Genomic DNA, 27,481 nt, shown 5'->3' on the forward strand with positions numbered 1-27,481 from the left:
CCTGTCAGCCAGGGGTCGATTAGCCGCGTCGAGCGCGGTGACCTCCGGAACGGTAGCGTGAGTCCCGCTGGAGCCGTGCGGGAGAGCACTAATGACGTGTTCAAACAGCTGATCTGACGCCTCGGTGCGAGGCACCAGCCGAGGGCTATCGTGATCGGCGCGTGCCGAGAGGCGTTGGATGAGCGCGCTCGAGTGGACAGCCTGGACGGGGCGGCAGGCCGCCTCTAACCGGCGATCGGGCGATGTCGGACGCGGTGTCTCGTGTCGCCCGGCGCGACCGTGGTGGGCACGGCGGAGGTGCCTGAGCGGTCAGGCCTCGGCAGTGGCCGTCGCTGACCGCCGTACCCTGTCCTCAGTCGCCGCACCGCTGGAGGCGTGTCCGCACGTGCGACGTCTTTGAGCGCTGCAGCCGCTCTGCTCCATCGTCGCGCGCTCTGTACAGTGTCGGCACCTCCGCCACTGCGCCGCACCTCTCGCCGTGCCGTGCGGACCGCCGCTGTCGTCGCCGGTGGGCGCTGAGCGTCCCGCGGCCGCGTGCTCCTGCTCTCCGTGCGGTGTGCTGACGTGCCGGCGGCGCTCCGCCGCCCTGTGTTGCAGAGTGCCCGGACACGGTGCACTGTCGGAGCACGGTGGCGGCCCACTACGCGCGCTACGCGCACCTGTCGCTGGCCCGGCTGCGCGCCTACCACTCGGCGGCGGCGCACGCGCTGCTCGCCTCGCCCGCCGGGCCGGCCGGACCGCCGCACGTGCACCGAGACGTCCAGCAGCTGCGCCAGCAGGTGGGTCTGTTGGCTGGCGGGCTGGGGGAGGCGGGAGGGGGGAAGGGGAGGAGAGTGAACGCTGTCTGGGTGTCGCCGGGCGCGCGCGCGCGCTCTTTCAAAGCGGCAGCGCGCCGGGCTCCGGCCTGGTGACGGTGTGACAGCCGTCGGCGTGACCCGCGAGCCCGCACAGGTCACGCGTCTGCGCCGCCGCCGGTGCGGTGGCGGCGGGCGTGCGCGCTGTGTGCGGCTGGTCAGCGGCGATCGGAGTATCATACTGCCGGGCGCGGCCGTCGTCTACCCGCGTGGTGAGCGGCTGTCCGGCAGCACGCTCCTGGACAAATGTGAGACGCCTGCGCGTAGCCCGCCGAGCCGCGCTGAACGAGAGTGCCGCGCCGACCGCTGGTAGGACGTGACCATCCCCACGCTGCCTGTCTGTGTGCGTGTCGGCGGATCGGTGTCCTTGCTCGCCCGTGGGCACTTGTCTGCGCCGGTGCCCGCGACCGTCCGTGCCGTCGCGTCGCAGCGCCGCCCGCGTCGCCGCCGCCGGCCGCTGACTCTCCCCGCTGCGGCTGACCGGCAGGCGGGCTGCTACCCGGCGCGGCCGGCCTACTCGCCCGGCGCGCAGGCGTCGCACTTCTCGGCGTCCAACCTGCAGCTGCTGCGCGACGCGCGCCAGCAGCCGGCGGCGCCGGCGCCGCCGGCCTTCAGCCCGCGGGCGGCGGCGGCGGCGGCCGGCGGCCGGCTCACGCACAGCCCGCACGGCAGCCTGCACAGCCCGCTGAGCGTCAGTCTGGGCAGTCCGCACCCCTCTCCCGCCAGGTGAGCATGCATCGCAGTCCGCACCCCTCACCCGCCAGGTGAGCACGCAGCGCAGTCTGCACCCCTCATCCTCCAGGTGAGCACGCAGCGCAGTCTGCACCCCTCGCCCGCCAGGTGAGCACGCATCGCAGTCCGCACCCCTCACCCGCCAGGCGAGCACGCAGCGCAGTCTGCACCCCTCATCCTCCAGGTGAGCACGCAGCGCAGTCTGCACCCCTCGCCCGCCAGGTGAGGGCGTGGGCGGCCGCGCTTCCCGCCAGTTCAACGCGCAGTCCGCCTCTGTCTCTGCCAGGCTGGCACGCCGTACACAGTTCACATCCAGCCCACACAGTTCAGTTCACATCCAGACCAGAGAGTCCACATCCAGTCCACAGAGTCGGCATCCAGTCCACAGTTCCACAGATGGTTGAAGTGTTCGCCGAAGCAGCACACTGCTCCCACCAGGCGGAGGCGGGGCGCGGCTGCTACCAGGCAGGGCACACTGGGATGTGACTCGGGCTGAGGGGACGACGAATTGACTGTGCTGGGGAATAATGAAGTCCCTCCGCCAGATAAGGTGACCCAAGGCAGTGAGTTGAGTTAGCGTACGTGTTGGGCGGTGGGCAGACGACGTCGAATGGCTTAGCCCAGTGTGCCGTAAAATACGTAAGTTGCTCAGTGCATTAGCGGGAAACATTCACACAGATGAGACAGTAGTATTAGCCTTATTCGTCGGAAAAACCAGGAGAATGGAGATATAGTTAGGCTCTTTTATATAGGTTACTATTATATATAGATTATATTAGTTAGATTACTACATCTCCATTCTCCTGGTTTTCCTAGGAATAGGGCTGATACTTTTGTCTTATCTGTGCCTTAAAATATGTTATTGATCGGCACAAGTTGGTATCTGTAAGTTATTTGCCATGTATTTCCGCTAGGGTAATTTTCGCTCTGCCCACATGAAGTGTTAAACCATGCATGAAGTTCATACAAGGGTCTGATGACCTGATGCGTATGTACTGGTGGGAAACTCGCGAAGCCCGAGCGGAAGACGTTATTGGCGCTTTCAACGGTGGGCACCTGTCTGTTCTCAGCACGAGCCCGCAGGCGCCGTCGCCACTGCCGTCGACGGTGGCGCCGCCGCCGGCGCCGCTCGGCAGGAGCAGTCCCAGCAGTGAATTCTTCCCGATGCGGTGAGCCGGCCGAGCCGGGCCCTGACATCGGCGGCGGGGTGGCGGTGTCCCGCGCGGTGGTGAAGTGGGACTGACGCTGTTCGCGGACGGGAGATGTGCACCCGAGCCCGCGGCCGCTCGGAGGCGTGGTCTGGACGGCGGATGCTCGGGCGGCCGGTCGGCGCGCGCCGCGGCCGGCCGGGACGTGTTCGGAGTTGCCGATGACGCCGTGGTGTGTGTTCGGGGTCGCCGGTGACGCCGTGGCGTGTGTTCAGAGTCGCCGGTGACGCCGTGGCGCGTGTTCGGAGTCGGTGCCGCGCCGTGCCGCGTGTGGTTGTGTGTCACCCTCCCGCTGCAGCTGTGAGTTGTTGGCATCTCCGCCTACCCAGCACTGTTCTCCTCTGTCGGCCGGGCCCTGGACTCGGCGTCAATACTCTGGTGTAAAATAACCTCAGCAGGGGGCGTGTCATAAAACCCTATCATCATCGACCTCAATATTGTGTTCACCACAGTGAATCTACGGGCGGTCCCCTGTACCGTTTGTCTTAGTCGGGACCTCCTGGATGCCTCCGAAATCCGCGTGGCACCGCCTTCAACCCCGGCGTCCCTCGCGTCCCGCGTCGTTGTCTCACGCCCTCGCTCCTGACCGACCGCGGCTCCGCCGCCGGCAGATCGCGCGCCAATACCATGTCGCCGCCGCGCGGCGGCCGCCGCTACGGCTGCCGGCCGCGCAGCGGCAGCTTCAACCTGCCGCCGCGGCCGCGCTCGTCGGCCTCGCTGACGCTGCCGCCGCGGCGCGCCGGCTTCAGCATCGCCGAGATCATGGAGCCGGCGGCGGAGGCGAGCGGCGCGCTGGACCTGAGCGTGCGCCGGCGCGCCGCGCCCTTCGACGACCTGCAGGTCAGGCGGGCGGCGGCCGGGTGCTCGGCCGGGGCAGCGGCGGCGTCGAGCGGGCACGGTGGGGTCGGCGAAGGGAGATGGTGGCGGTCACTGAGTGGGAGGACCCGCTGGGAGTGGGGGAGGGGGGATGGTGGAGGCGGTGGGTGGAGGTGGTGACGGTCACTGACTGGGAGGACCCACTGAGTGGGGACAGTGGAGGTGGTGGGTGGAGGTGATGGCGGTCTCCGAGTGGGAAGGGCCGCTGGGTGGTGACGGTGGAGGCGGTGGGTGAAGATGGTGGCGGTCACTGACTGGGAGGGGCCGCTGGGTGAGGACGGTGGATGCGGCGGTGGAAGTGGTGGCGGTCACTGAGTAGGAGAACCTGCTTAGTGGGGACGGTGGAGACGGTGGGTGGAGGTGATGGCGGTCACTGAGTGGGAGGGGTCGCTGAGTGAGGACGGTGGAGGCGGTGGGTGAAGTTACCCGGACCGCTGATTGGGTACGGTGTGGTTACGGGGAATGGCGTAGGTAGACGTCGCGGTCAGGCCGGCGGCTCGCTCTGCCTCAGGGTCAGGTCAGGGTCAGGGTCGCTCTGCCTCAGGAGGCGTTCCCATGCGACGCACGGGAGGTCTCTGGACGGCCGGTGTGCGGGGCCGCCGCCCGCTGGACGGATCGGCCGGCGCTTCCGCTCGCCGACGTTCGTGATCTACACGCGGCCCCTGGTGTGTCACGCCGGCGGCTCTCAGTAAAAGTTTGTGCCCTTCGGCCTGTAGTATGTGAACGTCCCAGCTTGCCCGTTGGGATACCGTGCGGTTCGCTGGGCTCGCCTCTGGCCCCGGGCTGTTGGTCGGCAGAAGCGCGGCTCCGCCGCCGGGCGTCACCGGCTCCAGCTCCGGCTCGCTCCTGACTGTCAGGATCGGCCAGCCGCCGTCGGCAGGCGTCGTCGCCGCCGGCGGCGGCAGCGGCGGCGGTGTGCGATCGGTGCCCCGAAGCGAGGTGCGACTACAGCTGGGCCCCCGGGGCGGTGCGTCCCCGCTCGTGTGTGACCGGCGTCTGTGCGCTGACGGCGGCGGCCTCTGGGTCCCAGGAGGACCCCCAGGACAGCATCAGCGAGTGCGTGTCGGACGCCGTGGAGCGCTTCCTGGACGAGGACTCGAAGCAGAGCGGTACGGCGCAAGACTCGGGCATCAGCGAGATGAATCGCGTCACCGACTCGGCCGCCAGTGAACTGAATAAGCCGTCCGACTCCGGGTCAGTCACGGGGTGGAGAACGGCGGGTGCTTCAGCGTCGTAGAATCGTGTGGGCTTTGGATGGCTGCATGTTGGGTGGCTCACGCGGTAAGCGTTAGGTAATGTGCTTGGGTTGTGATTAAAGTTTTTTCTGATGAGTCTTCTTCTTGTCCGTGGCTCAGTGGTTTATGCATCATCATTGGATGGCCTCTGGTAGTTGTGTATCGACGGTGGTAAGTTTGACTCAACGTTTTATTGATGACAATCTTCCGCGGTCGTCTTCGCTTTCGCCGGGCGTGCTGTTCTTGTAAGGCGCGTGCCGGTAGGCACACTCCACCACGCGAGAGAACACGTAACGCGCACCCCATCGCAGTGTGCGCGTGCTGAGCGCGTGCTGAGCAAACGCGTCTGCCGGCGCCGCGCGCGTCTGGCGCGCGTGCCTGCCGCCGGGGCGGCGCGCCGTCGCCGCGGCGAGCCGTCGACTGACGGCGCGTCCCCGCCGCAGCTCGGCCGGCAGCAAGCTGACGGGTTCGGCCGGCTCGGCGCTCAGCCAGCAGGCGGCCGGCGCCATCTCGCAGCCGCCCAAGAAGCGGCGGCTGGCCGGCCTGGCGGCGGCCGAGGCGGCGGCGCCGGCCCGCCAGGCCGTCATCACCGGCTACTTTCCGGCGGCGACGGCGCCGCCGCCGGCCCCGACGCCGCCGACGCCGGCGGCGGCCGAGCCGGAGTCGGCCGGCTCGCCGGCGCCGCCCGCCCAGGACGCCGACGCCGCCAAAGGTGGGGTGGCGGACGCGCTGTCTGACGCTGGGATGTGCGGGGGACCGGCCGTTCTGGTTGTGGATGTTTGGTGCGCTGCCGCGGGAGATGTTTGGACCTGTTTAGAAGTCCATTTCGTGGATGTGGTTGTGAAAATATGAGTGATGTCCCGGTTGTTTGGCTATGATTAATGCTTATTTATGAGCCAGGTGCACGGGATGATGCGTTGTGTGTATTTGTGCGTCAGGTACATTTTTTAATTAGGCTGCCGATAGTGTAGTGGTTGAGCTGCGCGTCTGGAAAACCAGAGGTACGGGGTTCGATTCCCTGCGATGTCCGCCTTTCCTGCCAGGGTGGGAGACAGGCGACGTCACCCAGCCGCACGATCCGGGTGCGTCGTTAAGTCCCAATGACACGCGCACACGCATTTTGAAACTATGATGCGGCGAACGGTCCATCCCGAAAAATTTGCCAGTGCCGCTAACGCCCGATAGCACCAGTCACGCGAAGCGTGACTGGTGCCGGCTCTGGCGTCCCTACCGCGAGTGCCCCGCGTCAGCCCCCGCCGCGGCCTGGCATCAGACCCGCAGCGTTGTGACGCGTTGCCGCTCGCCCGTTCCCGTCCCGCGCCCGTCCGTCATCCGTTGCCATCCGTCTCCCGTTGCCGTCCCTTTCCCGTTCCCGTCCCGTCTCCCGCCGCGGTCCCGCTCTCGCTGCCATGCTCGGCCCGTGCCGGCGTCGTCGGCGGAGTCGTTCCCCACCGCAGCCGGCGCGGGTGTCGGGGTGGCGCTCGGCCGTCCTCCGAAAGCGCTGACCGACGCTCTTGTGCGGCGCAGCGGCGGCGCCGGCGTCCGAGGCCGAGACCAAGGAGCAGTGGTCGCGCATCATGTCCAAGATGCGGCCGTCGTCGGTGACGGCCGCCCAGCAGCAGCGCACGCAGGTCAACGGTGACCGACCCCCGCAGCCGGACAGGAAGTGCCCCTTCTATAAACTAATACCGGGTACGTACAGCCGCCGCCGCGCCGCAGCGGCCGCCGCGGTGTGAGCGCATGCGGGTGACCGCCGTCGGGGTACGCTGCGCGGGCGAGGCGGGGGCGAGGTGGACTACAGTCGGTGGGTGGCGGCGCGAGCGGTCTTCCGCGTGTGGCCTCGTCGGAGGCCGCTGGACTGTCGGTGAAGGAGGCGTGTTGGGAGCACGCGGCGCGGTGCGTGTGTAGCCCTGCGAGTGTGGTGGGCTTGCCGGGCGGGTTTTGTGTAGTCCGGAATGCTTCTACTACGGCTTTAGGCCTTAGTCGAAGCATTCCGGTCGGAAGTCGGACGAGCGCAGGCCTTAGATATCCGCTCGTCCCACTTCTGTTGTCGTAAGGTGTCTGTACTTTGGTCGCCGCGTGTGTAGGCTCCTTCGTCCTCCTCTGTACCTGCCTCCGTCTGCTCCGGCACTGTTGCGTTGTCCTCTGCCGTAGCCTCCGTTACGCCCTCTGCGTGACGTGACGTGACGTGACTCGTGACATCGTGACCCGTTACCCTCCGTGTCCGGCCGGTCGCCCAGCGCTCGGCGCCAAAGGACCCGGGAAATCGCGCCCAAACGCCAGCCAGCATAGCAATAACTGTGGTCTAGTCGTCGCTCCGGCTCTGACTGTACAACTCATATTTACTGTGTACAACTTGTCGCGCAGGGGCGCCGTTCGCCGTGGACGCCTTCAACTACGGTATCGTGCCAGGCGTGGAGGCGTACTTCCTGAGTCACTTCCACTACGACCACTACCGCGGCCTCTCCAAGACCTTCCCGAAGACCGTCTACTGTGGCAAGGTTACCGGTGAGTGTGTGTGGGGAGAGGGCGCGGTGGTGGGACACGCGGCGCGCGCTCTTTGCGACTGGCAGGCGGACTGTGGCGATGCGTTGGCCCCATCAGGACCGCCTGACGTTCGGCTGCGTATGGTCCTGCCCTTCCTGGCACGTGCAGAACGTGAAGGCACGGTATTGTTATGGTCTCGATGGTCTCCGCCCTGCGTCGGGGGCTGGGAAGGATGCGCTGGCCCCAGGCGATTTTACCACTTAACGGCGACGAGGGATTGGAGGCGCCTTAAACGGCGAGTTTTGAGTATTTGATCGCGCGAGCTCCTTTTGGATTGCTACCTGGTACGCGCCCCGGATCAGCGAGGGTGGGCCCCATTGTGTCTACTGAATCATTGTAACACTGCCGTACCATGTATCGGTACCCAGTGTTGGATGGAAAAGTTTGACCCCGACGTGATTTGAACACGCAACCTTCTGATCTGGAGTCAGACGCGCTACCGTTGCGCCACGGAGTCCCGCGAGATGCGGCTGAACTGGTCAGGATTAAGTCTGAAGCTTGACTTCCGCAGCCAGCGAAGCCGCTGCTTGCCATTAGTTTCTGTTACCCACTAGGCAGCTGGCTTCTCTTCTTCAGCTTCACCTGTGTCTTCAGCGGCGACGGTTTGGTGGTGGGCGGCCGATGTCGCTGTGATCGTCGCAGACACGCCGCTGGCTGCGTGCGGCGATCCGGCTAGGCTAGTGCTCGCCGCCGGTCGGGGAGCCCGCTTGGGGCGCTGCCCGGCCGTTCTGGCAGTGGTGCCCGGCGCTGTGACGGTGCCCGCGGTCCCTGACGGGTCCCTCACGCGGTCTGACCTGGCCTGCGGGCCTGACCTGACCTGCGGGCCGGCAGGGAACCTGGTGATCACGCGACTGAAGGTGCCTGCCGAGCGCATCAAGATGCTGCCCATGAACGAGCCCAAGCTGGTGTTCAACGTGGAAGTGACGCTGCTTGACGCTAACCAGTGAGCATGACGGGGGGGGGGGGGGGGGGGGAAGGGGCGTGTGGGGTTGTCAGCCCGTCTCCGTGTGTCCTGGGACTGCCGGGCCGGTGTGAACCATTTGTTCCACCCGGCCGGCCAGCGAGTGCCTGGCCTGAACGTCGTGCAGTTAGTGAGTGCCGCGGCAGTGTAATGTCTGTTCTCCTCGTCCGTCCGGCGGGGAGTCCCGTGTGTTGTCTATCCTCCTCGTTCGTTTGGCGGGGAGCTCCGCGTGTCCTAAGGGTGGGACAGAGGGCGTACGTCGGCAGCGAGACGCGTGTACGCACGGCACAAGGATAGACTCTTGGGTCCTCCGGACTTACACGACCGTCGGACTGACACCCTGGTTGATCGCGTCATAACGTCCCCATTTTCACGGACGTGGTACACATTAAGCCATTGGGGCGTCCTTTTACCGCTGTGCTCACCTTACCCCCTCCCTCTTCTCCCCTTCTCCCGTCCCCCCTTTCCAAGCCTGTTTGTACGCCGTCTTCGGCAATCGTTATTTCGTGCGACGAGGCCGATCGGCGCCAGCGGGAGGACCTTGACGTGCTCGGTGTACAATTGGACTGGTCTGCTTTTCGGCTGCAACGCAGCTTTTAATTGCGGCTACATTCGGCGAAATAAGAGGGCGTTTTCTCCGGCCTTAACAGGTTTGTGCGCCGCGCGGGATGAAAAACATCGTTGCGAAACTGCTGTTGTTGTTGTGATTGGGGCTTGACGACGCACTCAGCTGCTGACGGTGCACGTGAAGGCTGTCCTCTTGCCTTGGCAGGGAGGGCGACTACCTTACGGAGGTCAACCCTGTGCCTCTGGTGTTCCAGACGCGCAGTTTAACTACCGCACTTTTGACACCGGCGGCGGAACTTCCAGCTCCCTAGAGGAATCTTTACGCGTTCTTTCATAAGGGCCCGGGGATTGTAACCATGGTAAACGCCGTTGCACATGCTTGATTGGTATAATTATAACCACGATTGTCGGCCAGATTTATGCGGATGGTTTGTTTATTGTTTTTCGGTTGGTCGCATTCCAAATGGTGCCTACCGATTTGGTGAGCGATAGACACGGACAGCAGAGCTCCTCCAAGCGTGCTGCCTCCTCTCGCACTAGCTTGTCGGGGTAGCACCGCCCGCTGATGGATGGCCGGTGTAAAGTACCGGGTCTTAACACCTTGCCCCTGTTGATTGTCATTGGAAATTATCTCGCGGGGCGGACGCGCGTTACGATTGAAAACTTCCGGTTCGATCATTTCCTCTCTTTGCGAAATAAGATCTTTTCTTTCGTTGTCTTATGTCGGTGCTTATAGCTTTGAAGAGGGGGACGTTTCGGTGTGGAAAATTCCGCCAGGAATTGGAGCGGTTCGTTGTGGGCCGCAACGCCCGGACGTCTGAACGGGCATCGACAGATGGCGCCCGTTCAGACGGGCGCTCGTAGCCGGCGTCTGGCCCTGTCCTTTGTTCTATCCGCAGAGGTGGACTTCTCATGGCTGGCCGTTGGACACTGCCCATCCACGACGGTGGATGTTCGCCCTACATAGTACAATTATTAAATAAAAATGTTGAAGTATGGAAATTAGAATAAGTAAGGAAAATAAGAATTAAAATGATAGCATACGCACAAATCATGAGAAGCCACCGCACCGCAACAAATCTATATCATCTCTCCGGCTGTCTCTTGGACTAATGGCATCCCACCGTCTCGTAAGGCCTTTTCAGCGCCTCGATGTGGCATCTACTTCCCCAAAGCGAATCTTGTCTCATTGGGGGGGGGGGGGGGGCGTCTATGACGGACGATTGAAATAGCACAGCTAACATTAGAAGCGCTTACACGGCTGCCAAAGACCTGGGGCCGAATTTCGTGGGCAGAAGGAAGGGGATGCACTAGACCTGGAGCGGGGTGAAAGGGACTGACTCTTACATGGTGACGGAAGAGTGGTGGCGTTGTCTTCGGACCTTTGCAGTCCGAGCCGGCACACGGATGTCCTTCTCACTGGTCCGTCCAGATCTGTGTCCTCCCGGCACCCGTCCCAGATCTTTTATACCCTCCGTTGACACTTCTTCCCGGGCCGGTTTGTTTCGAAACTGGGCCAACCGGCCGGACGGGGGGTGCCGACCCCCTTCCCCTTTCGTGGCACGCGACGGGCGTTACAACGAAAATCCCAGGTCCCTGTGCTCTTACGCGTTGCTGCTTCGAACCCGCATACGCACAGTTATTGTGACGTGTAATAGCATCGGACAAATTTGCATCGGTACATGCTCGCACATTTCCCCGCACAGTAGCGTGGAAAAGGTGCAGTGTTTAACATCTGATGTGTCTCATTTGCAACCCATGCATCTGACGCTCCGTGCATCTGATGTTCCATGCGAGCTGTGTCATCGTATGTGATATCACGCGATGTATCTGATGTCATTGACCCGCCATGTATGTGATGTGTCATTTTGCGTACCGCATGCCCGCTACCGCGTAACTTGTCACCTGTCATCTGACGTGTGTCACCTGTCATCTGACGTGTGTCGCCTGCCGTCTGACACGTGTCACCCGTCGTTTGACGTGTGTCACCTGTCATCTGACTGTAGCACCTGTCATCTGACGTGTGTCACCTGTCATCTCACGTACATCGCCTGCCGTCTGACGTGTGTCACCTGCCGTCTGACGTGTGTCACCTGCCGTCTGACGTGTGTCACCTGCCGTCTGACGTGTAACACCTGTCATCTGACGTGTGTCACCCGCCGTCTGACGTGCGTCGCCTGCCATCTGACGTGCGTCGCCTGCCGTCTGACGTGCGTCACCTGCCGTCTGACGTGTGTCACCTGCCGTCTAACGCTGTCCGCGCCCGCCGCCGTCTGACGTGTGTCACCTGTCATCTGACGTGTGTCACCCGCCGTCTGACGTGCGTCGCCTGCCATCTGACGTGCGTCGCCTGCCGTCTGACGTGCGTCACCTGCCGTCTGACGTGCGTCACCTGCCGTCTGACGTGCGTCACCTGCCGTCTGACATGTGTCACCTGCCGTCTGACATGTGTCGCCTGCCGTCAGCCGTGTCTCACCCGCCGTCTGTCATGTGTCACCTGCCATCTGACGTGCGTCACCTGCCGTATGACATGTGTCACCTGCCGTCTGACGCTGTCCGCGCCCGCCGCCGTCTGACCACCGGAGGCCCTGCGTGTCCACAGCTGTCCGGGCGCCGTCATGTTCCTGTTCAAGTTCCGCGACGGGCGCGCGTACTTGCACGTGGGCGACTTCCGGGCCGACCCCTCCATGGAGAGCTATCCGGAGCTGTGGAACACGGCCATCGATCGGGTCTACCTGGACACCACGTGAGCACGCGCGCCGGCCGGGCTGGCTGCGGCGCGGGCGGGCGGCGCCGCGCGGCCCCGAGCTCCCGCGGGGGTCACGCGCGTGGTGTAGCGGTGCGGGCTCGTGAGCCGGCGGGGGCCAGTGGGTCCGCTCTTGTGGGCGGTGTGGCGGCGGCTGCGGTCCGGTGCGAGCCGGCTGGTTCGCTGCGGATCGGGTGTGTGCCGGGTGCGCGGGTGGGGTGGCTGTTGGGACCGGCGTTCGCGTCTGGTGTGGTGTCGGTGAGTGCGCTGTGGCGCGCCACACGAATTCGGTGGTCCGAGCCATCGCTCGATCCGTGATGCGTATGCCTCGTCTCAATCCTCCCGTAAAACTGCATTTCAGTTGGTTCTCTGTGGCGCGGTGTTTAAGCCGCCGCGGGACGACGTAAGCCAGCTGCAGCTGGCTCTCTGTGGTGCGGTGTTTAAGCCGCCGCGGGACGACGTAAGCCACCCGCATCCCGGCCTGACGAGCGGTGTCGCGTTTCAGTTACTGTGATCCGATGTACGACTTCCCCAGCCAGTCCGACATCCTGCACCAGTGCGTGCGCATTGTCAACGAGGCCATCCAGAAGAACGCCAAGACACTGGTGGTGTGCGGCAGCTATACGATCGGTCAGTGGTGGGCTACCGCTCAGGCTGTGGCCGGCCTGAGCGAGGCGGGTTTAATATGTGCCGTTATGATGAGCGGTTGCTATGAGTGCGCCGACTGTGGTTGCTTCAAAAAAATTACGGGCTTTTGAGAGGGCTTTGGAGAAAACTGGTGCTGCTGATCAAGTCGCACGCGTCTGATCTATCAGTAAGTTAAAAGTACAAAAAGGTGGGATGCTCCCTTTAAGGACAGCTTAGCGGCTAGCGCGGGGTCGTGGGTTCGAAACTCACCACCGGCAGTGTTTTGGCGCTTCTCCACGCTCGGCTCGACGTGTCACGACGCGGACGGCCGGCGTCGCGCGCGGCGGACCGTTCCCAGCGCACGGACGACGCCGGCCTTGACTGAGTGTCCCGCCTGGCAGGCAAGGAGCGCGTGTTCCTGGCGGTGGCCGAGTCGCTCGACTGTCTGTTCTGGGCGTCTGCCGACAAGCGGCGTACGCTGCAGTGCTTGGAGGAGCGGCAGATCAAGCGTCGCCTCACCACGGACCAGCGGCTGGCGCGGATACACGTGCTGCCGCTGGGTCACCTCACCATGAAGGTGGGTCACGGGGGTCAGCAGTGGCCGGCAGCTGGTGCGGATACACGTGCCGCCGCTGGGTCACCTCACCATGAAGGTGGGTCACAGGGGTCACCAGTGACCGGCGGCTGGCGCGGATACACGCGCTGCCGCTGGGTCACCTCACCATGAAGGTGGGTCACAGGGGTCGCCACCGACCAGCGGCTGGCGCGGATATACGTGCTGCCGCTGGGTCACCTCACCATGAAGGTGAGTCATCTCACATGTCGCGAGGGAAGTTGTGACCGGGAGATTGTCGGCGCTGCGCCCGACGTCGGCCTCCACCGGTGAGATGGATGGACGGCTGCGTGGCTGCCAAGCGTTGCTAGCTGACGTTTGACCCAGTGATAGGCGGGACGGTGCCTGGGCTGCTGCGTAGACTATATAGACGCTGTGTAGACGCTGTGTAGACGCTTGTGGACTCCGTGTAGACGTTTTTGGACTCCGTGTAGACTACTGCATAGACGCTGTTTAGACTGCTGCGTAGACGCTGTGTAGATGCTTCGTTGACGCTTTGTAGACGCTTTGTAGACCATGCAGACGCTGTGTAGACTGCTAATTAGACGCTGTGTAGATTCTGCAGACTGTTGCGTTGACACCGTGTAGACTGCTACATGAACACTACAAACTGTGTAGATTGTTGCGTAGACGCTGTGTAGACTACTACGTAGACGTTGTTTAGATTGCTACGTAGACGCTGCGTAGAGTTTGTGTAGACTGCTGCGTAGACTCTGTCGCACGGTGTACTAACAGCGACCCACCGTGTGGCCGCAGACGCTGCAGAACTACCTGAAGATATTCCAGTCGCAGTACACCCATATCGTGGCCATCAAGCCCACCGGCTGGGAGCACGGCAAGGACCACGAGACGCACGGCGACTTCAAGCCCAAGATCTCGGGCAACATCGCCATCTACGGTGAGCCGGGTGGCGGCACGGCTCGCCGGAGGGGGAGGGGGATGGCGGGTTGGGGTGAGGACGCGGCCGACTCTGTGGCGGCGGGCCTGTATTGTGCTGATGTCATGCGGCTGTCTCGCTGGGTCACAGAAGGACTCGTTGGGCGCCATATGAGCGTTGTAGTCGGTTCGCCCCAAAGCCCAGGTTAGCATCATCGCAGAAGGAGCCGTGCGGCGCTAACGACAGGTGAAGTCTGCGATGGTCGGTTGTTACCGCCCTAATCTTTTCCTAAATATTGGTTGCTGTGATCGCCGTTAAAAACGTTAAGCGCATTCGTACTGATTTAAATAGTTGTGACCACGAGTCACCTTCGTACAGATTGGCTGACGCTCTCGACGCGACCTCCCGGGAAGGCGGCCCATGTAGATGCTCCATTGACGGAGCGCCGCAGGGAAGGCACATGACGTAGAGTGCCGGCTTCATTGACAAACTGGGTTCAAGCATCCATTCACGCTAATTCATACAGCACTGGAATATTGCAAGACGCAGTGGCGTCCGGTCCTTTTAGCGGAACCCCGCGACAAAAGGTGCGGGTATTGTTACTGCGTCCTTGTGTCTTTGTGATGCAGCCAGAGGTATGTAGTGTGCAGGTGCTTCGCGATGTTGCTCAGCTGTCAGCGGCGCCTTTTGCATCTCCTGCACGCGGTTCTCTGTGGCAGCTGGCGGCTGCGCGTAACCATAGCAACGACGACAGCGTCTTCTGTTGGTAATACTAAGTCTATCTACTCACTAAGTCTATCGGTGGTTCGCGTGACAGCCGGGCGGTCGGTATGAAATTCTGGAGTGCCGAAACACTTGACAGAATGTTGTGTTTTGTCCTAAGTCGTTTCGGTTCGGGTTTGAGATGCATTTAGATAGCGGAAGGGAGACAGTGTGTTTTAAAACAACAACAGTTTTTTATTGGCACACATATTATTGGGAGACGATCCCTGCGGCGTAGTGGGTAACACGGCGTGTCTAGTAGGGAATCTAGTCTCCCGCGCGTTCGTCACTGGCTGCCAAATTCACTCGCCATAGATTGAGGCCTTGTCCCAGTCTGCTTTGCTTTGCTGCTCCAATAGCAGGGCGTGATGGAGTGGTGTCACGCCGCCGTCTTGGTGCGGCTTGCGCAGCCGGGCCCCGACCGCCGCTGAGGGCAAGTCGCCGGAGGTTGGCGCTGGACGAGGGGTATATGTGGGGTTTGGTGAAGCGCAGTGTGCTTGGGTGTTCTCCGCAGCGGTCCTGGTCACAGAAGCGATTTTCAGTACACTTCGGTATTGACCGCGGGCTTGTTAAGCAGGGCGAGCTTGTTGCACTGCGGCGCCTTAAGTCCTTGCGTCACGAGATGAACACTTTTTCCCCTGTCCATTTAGTCACTGTGATCGTAAATTTCACGTCAATTTGTTAAAAAACTAAATTTTCAAAAACACGTAAATTTCTGCTGTCAACTGCTGTATTACGTGGTCCCTTGCCGGTTTCGCCCCGCCCTCCCCCTCCCCTCCCCCTCATTCACTCCCAAATAGTCCGTGGTGGTACGTTTATTTCACTGCCGACCACTGGCGGTTACAGTGTTCTTTCGAATGCAGTCCCAGCAGCCGCACGCTGTTCGGGGACGGCCAGAGCGCTAATCCTCGCAGTGTGTCACCAGTGCCCTCCAGACCCTCCCTGATGCCGCCAAACTGGTTTGTCCAATTACAAGATCAAGGACATGATTAGGCGATGACACATATCTGGATCAATTGCGTCGCAGTGCCGCGTCGTGAAGCGCCGACAGTTATTTTGTGTTATGTATAAGTGGAGTGTGCAAGAGTAGCGAGCTCTTTATCATGGCGTCATGAAAAACGAAGGCTGAAGAAAGAAAGGGTCATTGTAAGTCATGCGTACGTGATGTTACACAGCTTACAATGTAGTTCAAAGGTGATTTGTGTTGGTGGCTCGCCCCTACGCTGAATTCTTTGTTCATCGTGGGACCTGGACGATGTTCCGAAACAGTCAGATTTCAGTAGGAAAATAACACTGAAACGGGAAGAGCCTCCTCATCACCTATCGATTCTCACTGTCCAGTGTGAATATGATGCTCTTTTCTTATATTTCTCTCGCTCTCTGTATCATCACGCCTTTTATTTTCAGTCTCCCGGGCTCTTGTTTTCCTCCCGCATGATCCTTCGGGTCTGGCAGGGTTATATTCTGCCGTCCCCCCAAAACTGAGATTAAAGGCTATAAAGTTCGCACCTGTCGCCGACTGCGCCCCGCGGCACCTGACCTGACCTAACCTGACCTGATCTGACCCCGCAGGCGTGCCGTACAGCGAGCACTCGAGCTACTCGGAGCTGCGCCGCTTCATCCAGTTCGTGCAGCCGCGCGAGATCATCCCGACGGTGAACGTGGGCAGCGCGCAGACGCGCGCTCTCATGGAGGCCACCTTCCGCGACTGGCTGCGCGAGGCGCCGCTGCGGCCGCGTCAGCCGGCCGGCGGCGGCGGCGGCGGCGGTGGTGGCGTAGGCGGTGGCGGTGGCGGCGGCGGCGGCGGCGGGGCGGCCGGGGGAGGCGCCGCCGCCGCTGGAGGCGCCGACGGAGGCGGCAGTGGCGGTGCCGGCGGCGGTACCGGCGGCGGCGGCACGGGTGGCACCGGCGGCGGCGGTGGCGGCGGCGGGAGCGGCTGAACCGGGCCCGGACGCGCCGGCAGCGGGCTCCGCGTGCCGACGTCCGGAGGCGCTGGGCGGCGCCAAGACACGCCGGTCAGCCGCCGAGGCGCCGCATTTCTGTGAAGTGCTGGTCACTGAGTCGCTCGTCACTGTGAGACGCCGGCTGCCGGGCGCAGGCCGCTCGCCGGCAGCCGGCCAGCAATCCATACGCATACATCGTCCATAGCCGGCGGGGTGGGCGGGGCGGGGCGGGGCGGGTGGGGTGGGGCAGCTGCGTGCGTGCGGGGTGAGCGCGGAGCCGTGGTGGGCGCCGCGCGTTCTTTGTTAATGGATTTAACGTTTAAGAAACGGTTATTTATTGTGTGTGGCCCCCTGTTGTGACTCGTTGTTGGCGTGCGAGCGTGGGATGGCGCCGCGGCGGCGGCGGCGGCGCGCGCGGGCGGCCTCGACTCGACTTCGTTCGGTTCTTATCCCCCGGTGCCCCGCGGATCAGCGCCACTGGGCCCCGGCTGCGGCTCGCAAGGTCCGCTCTCTGAAAGACTGCGGCTGTTGCGCCGCCTGTGCTGCGGTCGCTCCCTGCCGGCCGCTTTCAAAGCGTTGGTCTGTTACGGCAGGAGGCGTCGCGACCGCCTCGATAATGCCGCGCTCTGTGACCGGCGACGGTTCCCGACGCGCGGTCGTGACGGAGGCGTGCGTCTGAGGCGATGGTCCCGGCTGGCGCTCACCTGGCCGCGCTCGCCGGCCGCTCCGGCGCCCCGTGTGGGAGCCGGGCGGCCACCGGGGCCGGCTGGCACACGACTGCGGTGGCGGCGTCAGGGCTGCGCTGGTCGGCGCTGGTCAGGGCCGCGCTGGTCGGCGCTGGTCAGGGCCGCGCTGGTCGGCGCTGGTGTGCCGAGCTGCGGTCGCTCTGGCGGGGCCGGGCCGGCGGCCGCCCGCGCCGCGCGCCGCCGTCGTCCGCGCGCCGTCGGCCGTGTTGTCCCCGTGTGGGGGCGTTGACTGCACCGAGGGGAGTCTGTCTGTCTGCCTGTCCGTCTGTCGGTGTACGTGTGTGGGTGGGTACGTGTGCTCCGTGATAGGTGTGGAGCTGGGGGGCCAACTCGCACTCCGTGATAGCCCTGGTGTCCGGGGACCGGGGGCAGCGGCCGGACCGCGGCGACACCCGCCTCTCCCCTGCTCTCTCCTCCCCTTCCCCTCCTCTCGTGCGCGTGCCCCTCCCCCGCCCTTCGTCGCGACTCATGTGGGTCTGGCCGACGGACTTTTTCTGTCTCGTTCATTCTGTTTCGTACTTGCGACGTCTCTGATTTGAAACGTTATGAAAGCCACCCAGCGCTGCGGCGCCCAAAGTTGCAGGCGACGCGAGGTCGGAATCCGGTAGACATTATTTAAGTTTGGCTATGCCTCCACAGGCGATGCATACCTTTTCACGAGTTATGTGAAAGTGTTTGGTGACGATTATTTGTATCGCGTGGTGCCAGCAACAGGGCTGCCTTTTGCACCCGAGCGTTTGAAACGCGTCAGAATTATTGCTCCTGGCACCTTTTGGGTCCATGAAATCTGCTGTGATCGCTCCCAAGTGGCGCATATCTTTGGTCGGCGAGCCACCGGCCACCAAGGTGGCAGCGCGTGGTCGGCCCATCGGTGCTCCAATCGTGTCGCTCTTCTCTCGTCACCGGCGGGTCCCCAATCCTGCCTCTCTGCTCTCTTCAGGTCTCCCAATCCTGCCGCTCTTCTCTCGTCACCAGCCGGTCGCCAAGCTTGCCTCTCTGCTCTCTTCAGGTCTGCCAATCCTATCGCTCTGCTCTCTTCGCCGGCCGGTCCCAAATCCCGACGCTCTGCTCTTCGCTTACCGGTCCCAATCCTGTCGCTCTACTCTCCTCACCGGCCGGTCACCAATCCTGCCGCTCTGCTTTTTTCAGGTCTCCCAATCCTATTGCTCTGCTCTCTTCACCGGCCGGTCCCCAACCGCCGCTCTGCTCTTTTCAGGTCTCCCAATCCTATTGCTCTGCTCTCTTCACCGGCCGGTCCCCAACCTGCCGCTCTACTCTCCTCACCGGCCGGTCACCAATCCTGCCGCTCTGCTCTTTTCAGGTCTCCCAATCCTATTGTTCTGCTCTCTTCACCGGCCGGTCCTCAACCTGCCGCTCTGCTCTTTTCACCGGGCGGTCCTCAAATCCTGCCGCTCTGTTCTCATCACTGGCCGGCCCTCAATCCTGCCGCTCTGCTCTCTTCAGGTCTCCCCATCCTGCCGCTCTGCTCTGGACACCTACCAGCCCCCAATCCTGCCGCTCTGGTCTCGTCACCGGTCGGTCTCCATCCTGCCGCTCTGCCCGTCGCTCGGGCCGGTGCCAGGCCGTGCCGCCAGTCCCCGGACGCCGCGCTCCGTCAGCTGCCGTCCGGCTGGTCGGGGGTGGCGCGACCCGAGCGCCCGCCGGCGCCAGTCAGTCAGGCGGCCGTCGCGTCGGCAGGTTTCAGTTGTTCGTGCCAAGCAGCGGTGGTGTGCCCGCCGGCGGACGGCGCGTCGTCGTCGCCATGTTACTTGTTTTGCGCGGTCCTGCTTTAGTCGGGTGCGAGCGCGTGCGTCTCGTGGGGCCACGGTGCTTCGGCAGGCGGGGAGGTCGGGGGGAGGGGGGAGGGGCGCTGGGACGGCAGGCCGCGGGCCGCCGAGATTCTAGTCACCGTCCGCGCGGCGGCCGCCTGTGACGTCACTGGCGCGCCTTCGCCGTCAGAAGGCCCGGGGCGCCTGGCCGTCGCTTGGTTGCGTTTAAGACACGACGTACTCGCCGTCCGGTGGCCTCCATTGTAGCCTGCGGGGTCCGGCGCGTCATGTGGCTGCTGCGGCGGTCGGCCACGCGCCCGCGGAACATCTCTAGCTTTTTTAGCACGCGATATCGCCTACGCGCGGAACATATTGTGCACTCGGACTCGGGTGTGGAGTATTTTTGCATTTTCGTTATTTTCTGGAGCTGGTTAGTGGAAGTAGGCGAACGGCGACGAGCGATGAGAGCGTACTTTGCGTCCCGCGCGTTCTTTGTTTACCGTGCTTCTGGTGTTCCGCAGCTGTTACCGAAAATTTTCTCGCGACAAGTGCCCGCCCGTTCGCGTCGGTTTAACCGCAATCGCAGGCCCTCTCGCAATGCCGGCGCATTCATTTTCAGTGCACGTGCTTTCGTAAGTTTTTAGCGTAGCCTAAGTATTAACGCATGTGTCGGGCGGCGTCGCCCTGTGTTTCCATTAAGTCGGCTCCTCCGTGATTGTTAACCCCTGCGAGCCTACACGATCGAGCGTGGCGTGGGCCCGGACGCCGGCTCTCCCGGCCGGACGCGTGCGCACGCGGCCGCCGGCCGGCACCCAGCCGGGCGGCTGCTGCCGAAATGCTCAAACGTTGTGTGGCGGCCGGCCATGCCGGACACGCCTAGCGAACTGTGGCTGCTTTCCAAATAAACGGATGTCTATTGAGGCCGGGGTGTGCGGAGGCGAGTGGAGGGAGGCAGGCTGGGTCGCGCCGAGGCGCGTGTGGTGGCGGCTGGCGGCGGCGACGGACGCAGCGATGTAAGGAGGTCGTCGCGGGACGGTTGACGCTGCTGGTGGATGTTGCCAGTTGCGGCGATGGCGCGCGGGAGTGGCAGGAGCAGACGTAAAGCACCAGCCGTTACGCGACATGGTGGGGTGCTTCGTTGGATAACAGCGACACAGGGACAGGACACAGACAGTTGTTATATTGTAAGGCACCATGATGCCACTTCTCGGACGCTCGAGATGCGGAAGAGGGCTTAGCTCCTGAAAACGCCACGTTTTTATGATGCCAGTCGCTAGAAAATCGTCAGAAGAGAGCCATCACCGGGCAGGTAAACCGATCGGTATCCACGCCTCGCCGAGGCCGTGTTGTCCCCAAGTGGTACGCAGTTCAGTGGGATTAGCTGCGTCGAAGGGGACTCCGTCCTGGTTACGGACCTGCCACCCCAAAGCAGGCGCGGCATCTGCCGTACCAACGTCCGCTTCCAGTCATCAGCTGCGCCTCCACACGAGCACGCATTGTGACCTGAGCGCGCCTCAACGTGAGGCCTTCGTCAGGGGATAGGGGGTGTTGGATTACACACGCGGTGTGTCATGCTCATGACCCTGCTAATATCCTGCCAACAATTGTTTTATTTTGGAGGGTTTGAGCCGGACTGTTTATGTAAAACACCTGATGTTAGACGCCGAATGATACTAAATATAAGGCGCGAGTATTCTTGTCTTCGAACTCAGCTCGTTGACATGCAACCTTTGTACTTATTCTCACTTGTTCCTACAAAACCACTTCGCCGGCGGCCACTATTTTGATGCGGTCAGTGACTCACGTACATGATATCCGATGAATTATCCGATACACAGGAGCACAGGTCAAAGCTGACGTGATTACTACTAAAATTGATTCTAGGCAAAACTAAGTACGCTTAAGGGCGAAGGTTGAGCTTGAAGGTTGAGCTTCTTGTTGCCAATTGCGTGTGTAATTGTGATATATTATCTAGCTTTCAGTCTACGCACCAACGCTAAACAATTTGGCTGGCTTTTACGTGAACGTTGAGGTTCGAAGAAGACGGCGTTGGTGTCACGAATCAAACCCAGCCGGCACTTGCTTTGACTGCCGTCCCAATCCCGCCACACAAACCGACCTAAACCTGATGGGGTGGCTCAGATCCATCTTCCTGCGTTGAAGGTCCTCCACACTGCGAAAACACAGCCTGCCGTGCGGTTCGCCCGAGGCGGCGCGGGTCTCGGCCATCGGCCGAGGCGGACCGACAGCAGCTGTCGCCCTCTGCAGTGTGCTGCACGGCCGTGAGCAGGAACTGTCTACACTAAATGCACGCGTGCGCATCTGTAGCGAGCCTCGCCCGGTGCTTCGCGAAGCTGCGGGCTCGCACCGTGAATTAGTTTCGACTCGCCGTGATTGCCGTGGCATTCGTTGTGCATGTGCATGCTTTTTCTAACCGCCACCGAGGGGCGACCACGGGTGTCGCTCCCACTATCCCAGCGACACACTGAACTCTACGGTAACACCAAAGATAAGAAATGCGAGTCGCGGCACTCCCTGCTAAGAGGTGGAAACAAAAAAAAAGGAATAAAAGAACGAGCCAGCACAGCCCCCCAGCGGGTTATATGAGTCATTAGCAGAAATAAGCAAGGGAGACGAAATAGTGGTCGTAGCCAGAGGCAGTGTACGACTGAACGTTAATGCCCGTTCGGAAAGGTAGCTCACACGATATTAGCATAATAACTCACGCAGGCTGGGAAGGGCAAAGGTCTGGTCGCAGAGATGTAAGTCCAAGGTCTCGATTTCAGCCGCCCACCAGACTAAGCAAGCTTGCTGCAGGTGGGCGATCGAAAGACAGAGCCGCCATTTACGGGGTGAAAACGTATACATAGTCATGGTAGAGCTACGCACGCAAGCACACGCACACATACGCATGCAGTCGCACACACGCACACATACACTCACACACACGCACACACAACCGCGCGGTCCTTCAAATGTATCGTGAACAATGGTGCTTTTCAAGAAAACGTTTTTTGTGAGCCTCTTTATGCATTTTTGTGTCGCCTCAATAGCGCCTGTTCTGGATAGTTTAGGTGATACAATAGAATATCAGAGACGAGGGCCGATCCACGTTACAACATGACAACGGTAGAATTTTGGGGTGAATTATTCATTAAAGTAGTGTCTGTTTCTAGTGGTTACTCTTGGGATATCTGCTAGCGTAAACAGGGCGTTCATTTTCAGGGTCAGGTTCGAAGTAAATTTTCTGTGCATTAACGAGATTAACTGTCGCATTGCAATTTCCTTAACTTAAAGTGATTTTAGTCTGTTTTTGAAATATGATCGCAGTGCGCCTCCGCGCTGATTACCAGCATTTCTAATTTCACGCTTTTGCGGAAGGCAAATTTTGTTCGCGTGGGCTGGGAATATAAGACCATACACAAGGCAGCAATAATTTATGTGTGGCAAAACAAAGAAGTTGTAAAGTAGAAGCAAAGACCGTGTATTCAAGAAGAACTTGCATCGCTTCATAACGCCAATATTGCAGCTAGTAACTAAAGATAGGTGATCAATGTGTTAGTTCCACTTTAGGTTGAAGTAAATATATACACACACACACGCACACACACACACACACACACACATATATATATATATATATATATATATATATATATATATATATATATATGACCAAGTACTAATCAGATGAAATACCAATAACATGTAGGAGATCGGACGATGGTGGAGCAGACTGCATGCACTTACAGGCTGCCGGTCTTCTGCTGAGACTTAGCTCAGATCAGCGGCGGATCCAGAGGAGGAGGGGGGGGGGGGGGGGCACGTAAGCTCACTCAATGGAACCATAGTAGCCTTAGCGCACGTAGCTTTCCCGGAGAACCGTGGCGTCGCAAGGAGGCGGGTTGAAGCATGAAGGAGGGACGAGCGGTGGACGCGTCTCCCAGCTAGGGCAAGTCTAACCAATAACAGAGGTGCCCCGACCAGTTTTTAGTCTCTCTCCAGCAAACAAGCGACAGGGGGCAAGCACCCTTCAGGGACGTTTGACTATATATCTCCAAAACGCGGGTACGGCGAATGCTTGATGCATCCACCGACATATTACCAATGGCTTCCATGTGGCTGCCCTACGAGGGTCTCCGGCAGCTTTGTCAGTGCACTGGATCGGCAGCGGTTACGCAGGAAAATGGCCCAACAATCTCCATAAGTCGTCACAGTTGCCATTGAGAGTCCTCCGGCCGGCATCTGTTTGTTCGGTAATAACAGATTGGAATCTCGCTGCGGTTTTCTTGCAATGTGGGATACGCAGGCATAGGAATCACACAGAGGCCTTTTTGCGACGTTTGTCAACTTGAACACTATCGTTAACATCGGCATCGGCCCTGGCGCTGGTGCACTGCAGGTACAGCAAAAACTGGCTGTCAGGCTTGTTTCTTCCCCTGTCCACATTCGCCTATCTTCCGGTGCCTTATTCAGGTGACGTTTGCGGGACAAGCTCATTGAAGACGTTACTCACGTGTTAAGAGTTGATTGGACGAAGGCCACCTTCGAAGTCTTTATCACGAAGTTGGATCGACGTTTGTTTCGTTACTTGAGTGCAGGCTCCTGCTGAGGACCATCCCTCCGTGCGCTCCTGGCCGCCTGACAGCCACCTGGTGACCGCTCCCCCCCCCCCCCCTCCCCCCTCGGCTGGTCTCGGGGTGAGACCGTCAGCATGACCCCTGAAGTGTCTCTGCAAGGCATGGGCAGGCCGTTGGTTTTACGGGCTGTTTAGTTTATGTTTAGACTGCGCATGGACCTTTAGCATGAATGAGGTATCTGAATGAGCTCGTATATGCATACACTTGTTCTTCGAGCAGTCGGATCTCTTGGCACACATTGTCAGAATTATTAAGGCGAATACCTGAAGGCACTGAAATAGCTTTCACTTGCTGCCAACAATACTGTAGATTCGGAGCGATCAGATCGACGAGAAACATCCCTGCCGACGGTGAGTACTGAAAACTCGCCATTTTGCCTTCACACACGGAGGGAAGGGAGGCTATAGTTTTACGGAAGGATTGAGGCGAGGTATTAGTGTCACAGTTGGAACATGATTCGGACTAGCGTCCACGTCCACCTGTCTTCGGACTATCGTCCACGTCTTGTGCGTTAGTATGCGCACGGCGTCTCGACCAGTTACGCACAACTTCGGCCACCGTCGCTGATTGCGAGCCCAGTTTTCCATCACTTGTGCTGACCGGGAAGGAGAGTCTCTCGGTGTTGTAACTCGGTGTCATTCAGCTGCTGGATACTCGGGGATTCTATCGCAAACTTGGGCTCCAGCTAAATGGACAACGCTTTCAGAAAACGAAGGGAATGACCAAAGGATCACTTCTATCAGCGGTGACAGCTAAAATTACATCGAACACTCGAAGCCATGGCGTTGGAACCTACACCGAAAAATTGCAACCATTTCAGAATGGCTGCGATGCATCGACGACACCTTCCAACTCTGGCAACACCGGCAAGACGTGACGACATTCCTGGACAGCATCAACAGCTGGCGGCCATCCATCCATTTCACTGTGGAACGTGGGCGCGATAACAAACCACCTTCCTAGACGTAAAAGTCGAGAGAACCAACAACAGGTTCGGGACCTCGGTGCGCCGGAAGCCAATACAGTCGGTCACTACCTAAATTTCCAGTCACACCACCCGCGCACGGTCAGGAAAGGCATCGTAAGATGCCTGCAGCATCGCGCAGTTGACGTCAGTGATGACGACTCAACTAAGGAGAGAAAACTAGACCGAAATGTTCCGCAGGGACGGGCAAAACGAGAAACGAACAGCAGCGGTATCACTGCGATACAGCAAGGGTTTGTCAGAAGCGATTGTAAGAACCTGTGGACGCTACGACATCGGGGAAGTCTTCAGGAGCAGCTTCACGCTCCAGAGAATACTTACCAAAGTCAGATCAATAACACCTATGAAACACACGAAGAACTGCGTATGCTACATGTCATGCAGTCGTGACGGGTCCTACAAATATATAATAATATGTTTGCACCATGTGTCGTTTAACTAGCACCTCCTGGTATGTCGCAGGTCGATAGCATAACATAAGAACTCTGTCTTTATGATGTTATCTTATGAACTTGTTGATGATAACATGTTGATGAACTTGATAACATCTTGTGACGTTATCTTATGTCATCTTGTGAACTGTCCTTATAATGCCGAAACAATCAGGATCTGAAGACTTGTCTTTTTAGATGAAAAATACACTTACGACGGCTTGACTATCGGTAAACCTGCCTCACTCAGTTTCACATAAGTTTACGATCAATACGCGCCTGGTTGGGGATCAATTTTACCGTTACCCTAAGGTTTTCCAGACTAACTTCCGGACGTTGCGGTGAATCCGCACCAAGCTAGTTGTATGCTAGCACTTTGTTAGTTGTATGCTACCAAGTAGCCGATACTTTGTCATTCAAAAACTAAATATACCTCTTCTGGTCGCTGGCCTACAGCTGGCCAAAATCATACTTGTCTCATGCGTTAGTTTTTGGCGCTCATTTCGAATTTTTTGGTCGAAGGAACGCCAACAGAACTTATTTTGACTTCGTGAAGGTCAAGGTAGGTCACTGATCTAAAATGATCCCAATCAGCGTTTTGCTTTGAGGAAAATACCGCATGGCCTAGTTCTTCACGCTGGTTTTAAATCCAAACATCAAAAAAGTTCGAAGGTTTCTAGCTGTGTGGAGCTAGCTGTGTGAGAGTAACATTTTCCACTAGTGACCTTTTGCTTAGAAAGGATATCTAGATGAAAGCTGGTTGCGCGGGGTCTTATGGGATGGAGTATATTTCGGACACAACCTGGAGTTTGACCTTGGTTGACATTATTTGACCGAAATGGCCAAACCTATGGGCCTTAAAGTTCGACACAAATGAGCTCACATAGACACATATATGCACCTATACATAGCTCACAAGGTTCCCTTTCTACCTTGTGTCTTTGATAGTCTTAGTCTTCTGGTCTGGATAGCCTTTTTAGTCTTCGATATTCCAGACTTTAAATTGGGACGTCAGCATATCAGTATATTACTCGCGTTCTTACTCGTGCATGCACGGTGTAAATATTTCAGAGGATCTCCTCCGCCTGATTTCCTCACAGGCCAACGAGCAAAAGATGATAAGCAGGTAGACAGGCGTACAGACAGATTAAAATTTGTGTAGATAATATATTATGTGGCAACCTATATGACAACAATGTTATATGGCAACCTCATTTCAACAGGGGGACAGTACAAAAATGTTTGCACCTACGTTTTGTAGTCCACCCTATTCAGCCGTCCAAAACAAAAAAACTGAAAAATGAAGGCTGCATGAACCCGTTGGCGTGACGAAAGAATGGGCGAAATATGCATATTTTGTTTTTACGTTGCCCAGAATTCGGCTGGCCCATATCCCCTGGCCTCCGCAAGGATGTGCTCTTAAAATGGGCCGTGTTTTATTATGTACCACAAGCCAACTTAGCGGCCAGTATGTCCTTGATTTGTGAAATATGAAGAATTTCTCGCTGGCAGACGGAAAAATATGATCTGTAGCTTGAGATATTGATCTCGTCATGAGAAGCTGTGTGCCTCAAGAAAGGAGACTAAATTCTAAAGCTAAGAAAATTTAGTATATCGGTCGGCCTATGACCAATAGCATTTTTTACATAGCGCGTCCATTGGTTGTGCCCGCCAACCTGTTTTGCCTTCTGCCTTTTATAATTCGCACTTGTGGGGAAAGTGCGCCTTTCTCTTTTTCTGGTGTCAGTTATGAGATAACGAGTAAACTATAGCATCTCTTTACACTTCTCTTGCATGGATCTTTGTATGCGCCATGTGAAAAACGTTCGCCACTTTATAAACTGCATTTATTAACTATCCATTTTGGTAGCTATTGTCAAAAACTTACAAAGACAGCACTTGCACCATTTTCAGCGTTTTTGCGCTGCTACAAATTCATAAAGGCGCCCAAGATAGATTTTCATAAATTATTATGCACAGGAATCTACCTGGTTTATTTTTCCTGTGCATGAAGCGCTACTTAGATTATTCAATTGAATCTAATCTTAAATGTCTTGACCATCTATTCGTCCGCCATGTTTGCTACGGTTTGGCCGAAGCACGGACAAATGACAGCCACCAATCTATTCCTTGCCACCCTGCAAGTATATGTTCAATTTTTATTGATAAGACATCCTGCGACAAAGGTAAGGAATTTAACAGCCATCAGAACACACCAGCGAAATGGCAAGCGACTGTTACTAACGACAGGTTTGCGATATCATCATCTGCAAGTATATCTTTATTTTGTATCGATAAAATATCCTGCGACATAAGGAAGGAATTGAAGAGTCATCGAAATACGTCAGCGAAATGGTAAACG

The 27,481-nt window shown here is 59.0% G+C and overlaps 1 protein-coding gene and 1 non-coding gene across 2 annotated transcripts in view; one reads left to right on the forward strand and one right to left on the reverse strand.

The window, feature by feature from the left end:
• Nucleotides 1-6,645: 6,645 nt before the first annotated feature.
• Nucleotides 6,646-27,481, forward strand: part of LOC119113427 (DNA cross-link repair 1A protein-like) — a 38,299-nt gene continuing 17,463 nt past the window's right edge. The window contains exons 1-8 of the mRNA XM_037237742.1: nt 6,646-6,709; nt 7,273-7,413; nt 8,284-8,395; nt 11,583-11,726; nt 12,232-12,356; nt 12,755-12,930; nt 13,723-13,864; nt 16,178-16,342. Of these exons, the coding sequence (XP_037093637.1) occupies nt 6,646-6,709; nt 7,273-7,413; nt 8,284-8,395; nt 11,583-11,726; nt 12,232-12,356; nt 12,755-12,930; nt 13,723-13,864; nt 16,178-16,342 (1,069 nt within the window). The remainder of the gene's footprint in view (nt 6,710-7,272; nt 7,414-8,283; nt 8,396-11,582; nt 11,727-12,231; nt 12,357-12,754; nt 12,931-13,722; nt 13,865-16,177; nt 16,343-27,481) is intronic.
• Nucleotides 7,838-7,909, reverse strand: TRNAW-CCA (transfer RNA tryptophan (anticodon CCA)). Its single transcript has one exon. It is a non-coding gene; the product is annotated as a tRNA-Trp (tRNA).

This window comes from Pollicipes pollicipes, unplaced genomic scaffold (genome assembly GCF_011947565.3).
Source record: "Pollicipes pollicipes isolate AB1234 unplaced genomic scaffold, Ppol_2.1 Scaffold_7262;HRSCAF=8765_pilon_pilon_pilon, whole genome shotgun sequence".
Taxonomy (NCBI): Eukaryota; Metazoa; Arthropoda; class Thecostraca; order Pollicipedomorpha; family Pollicipedidae; genus Pollicipes; species Pollicipes pollicipes.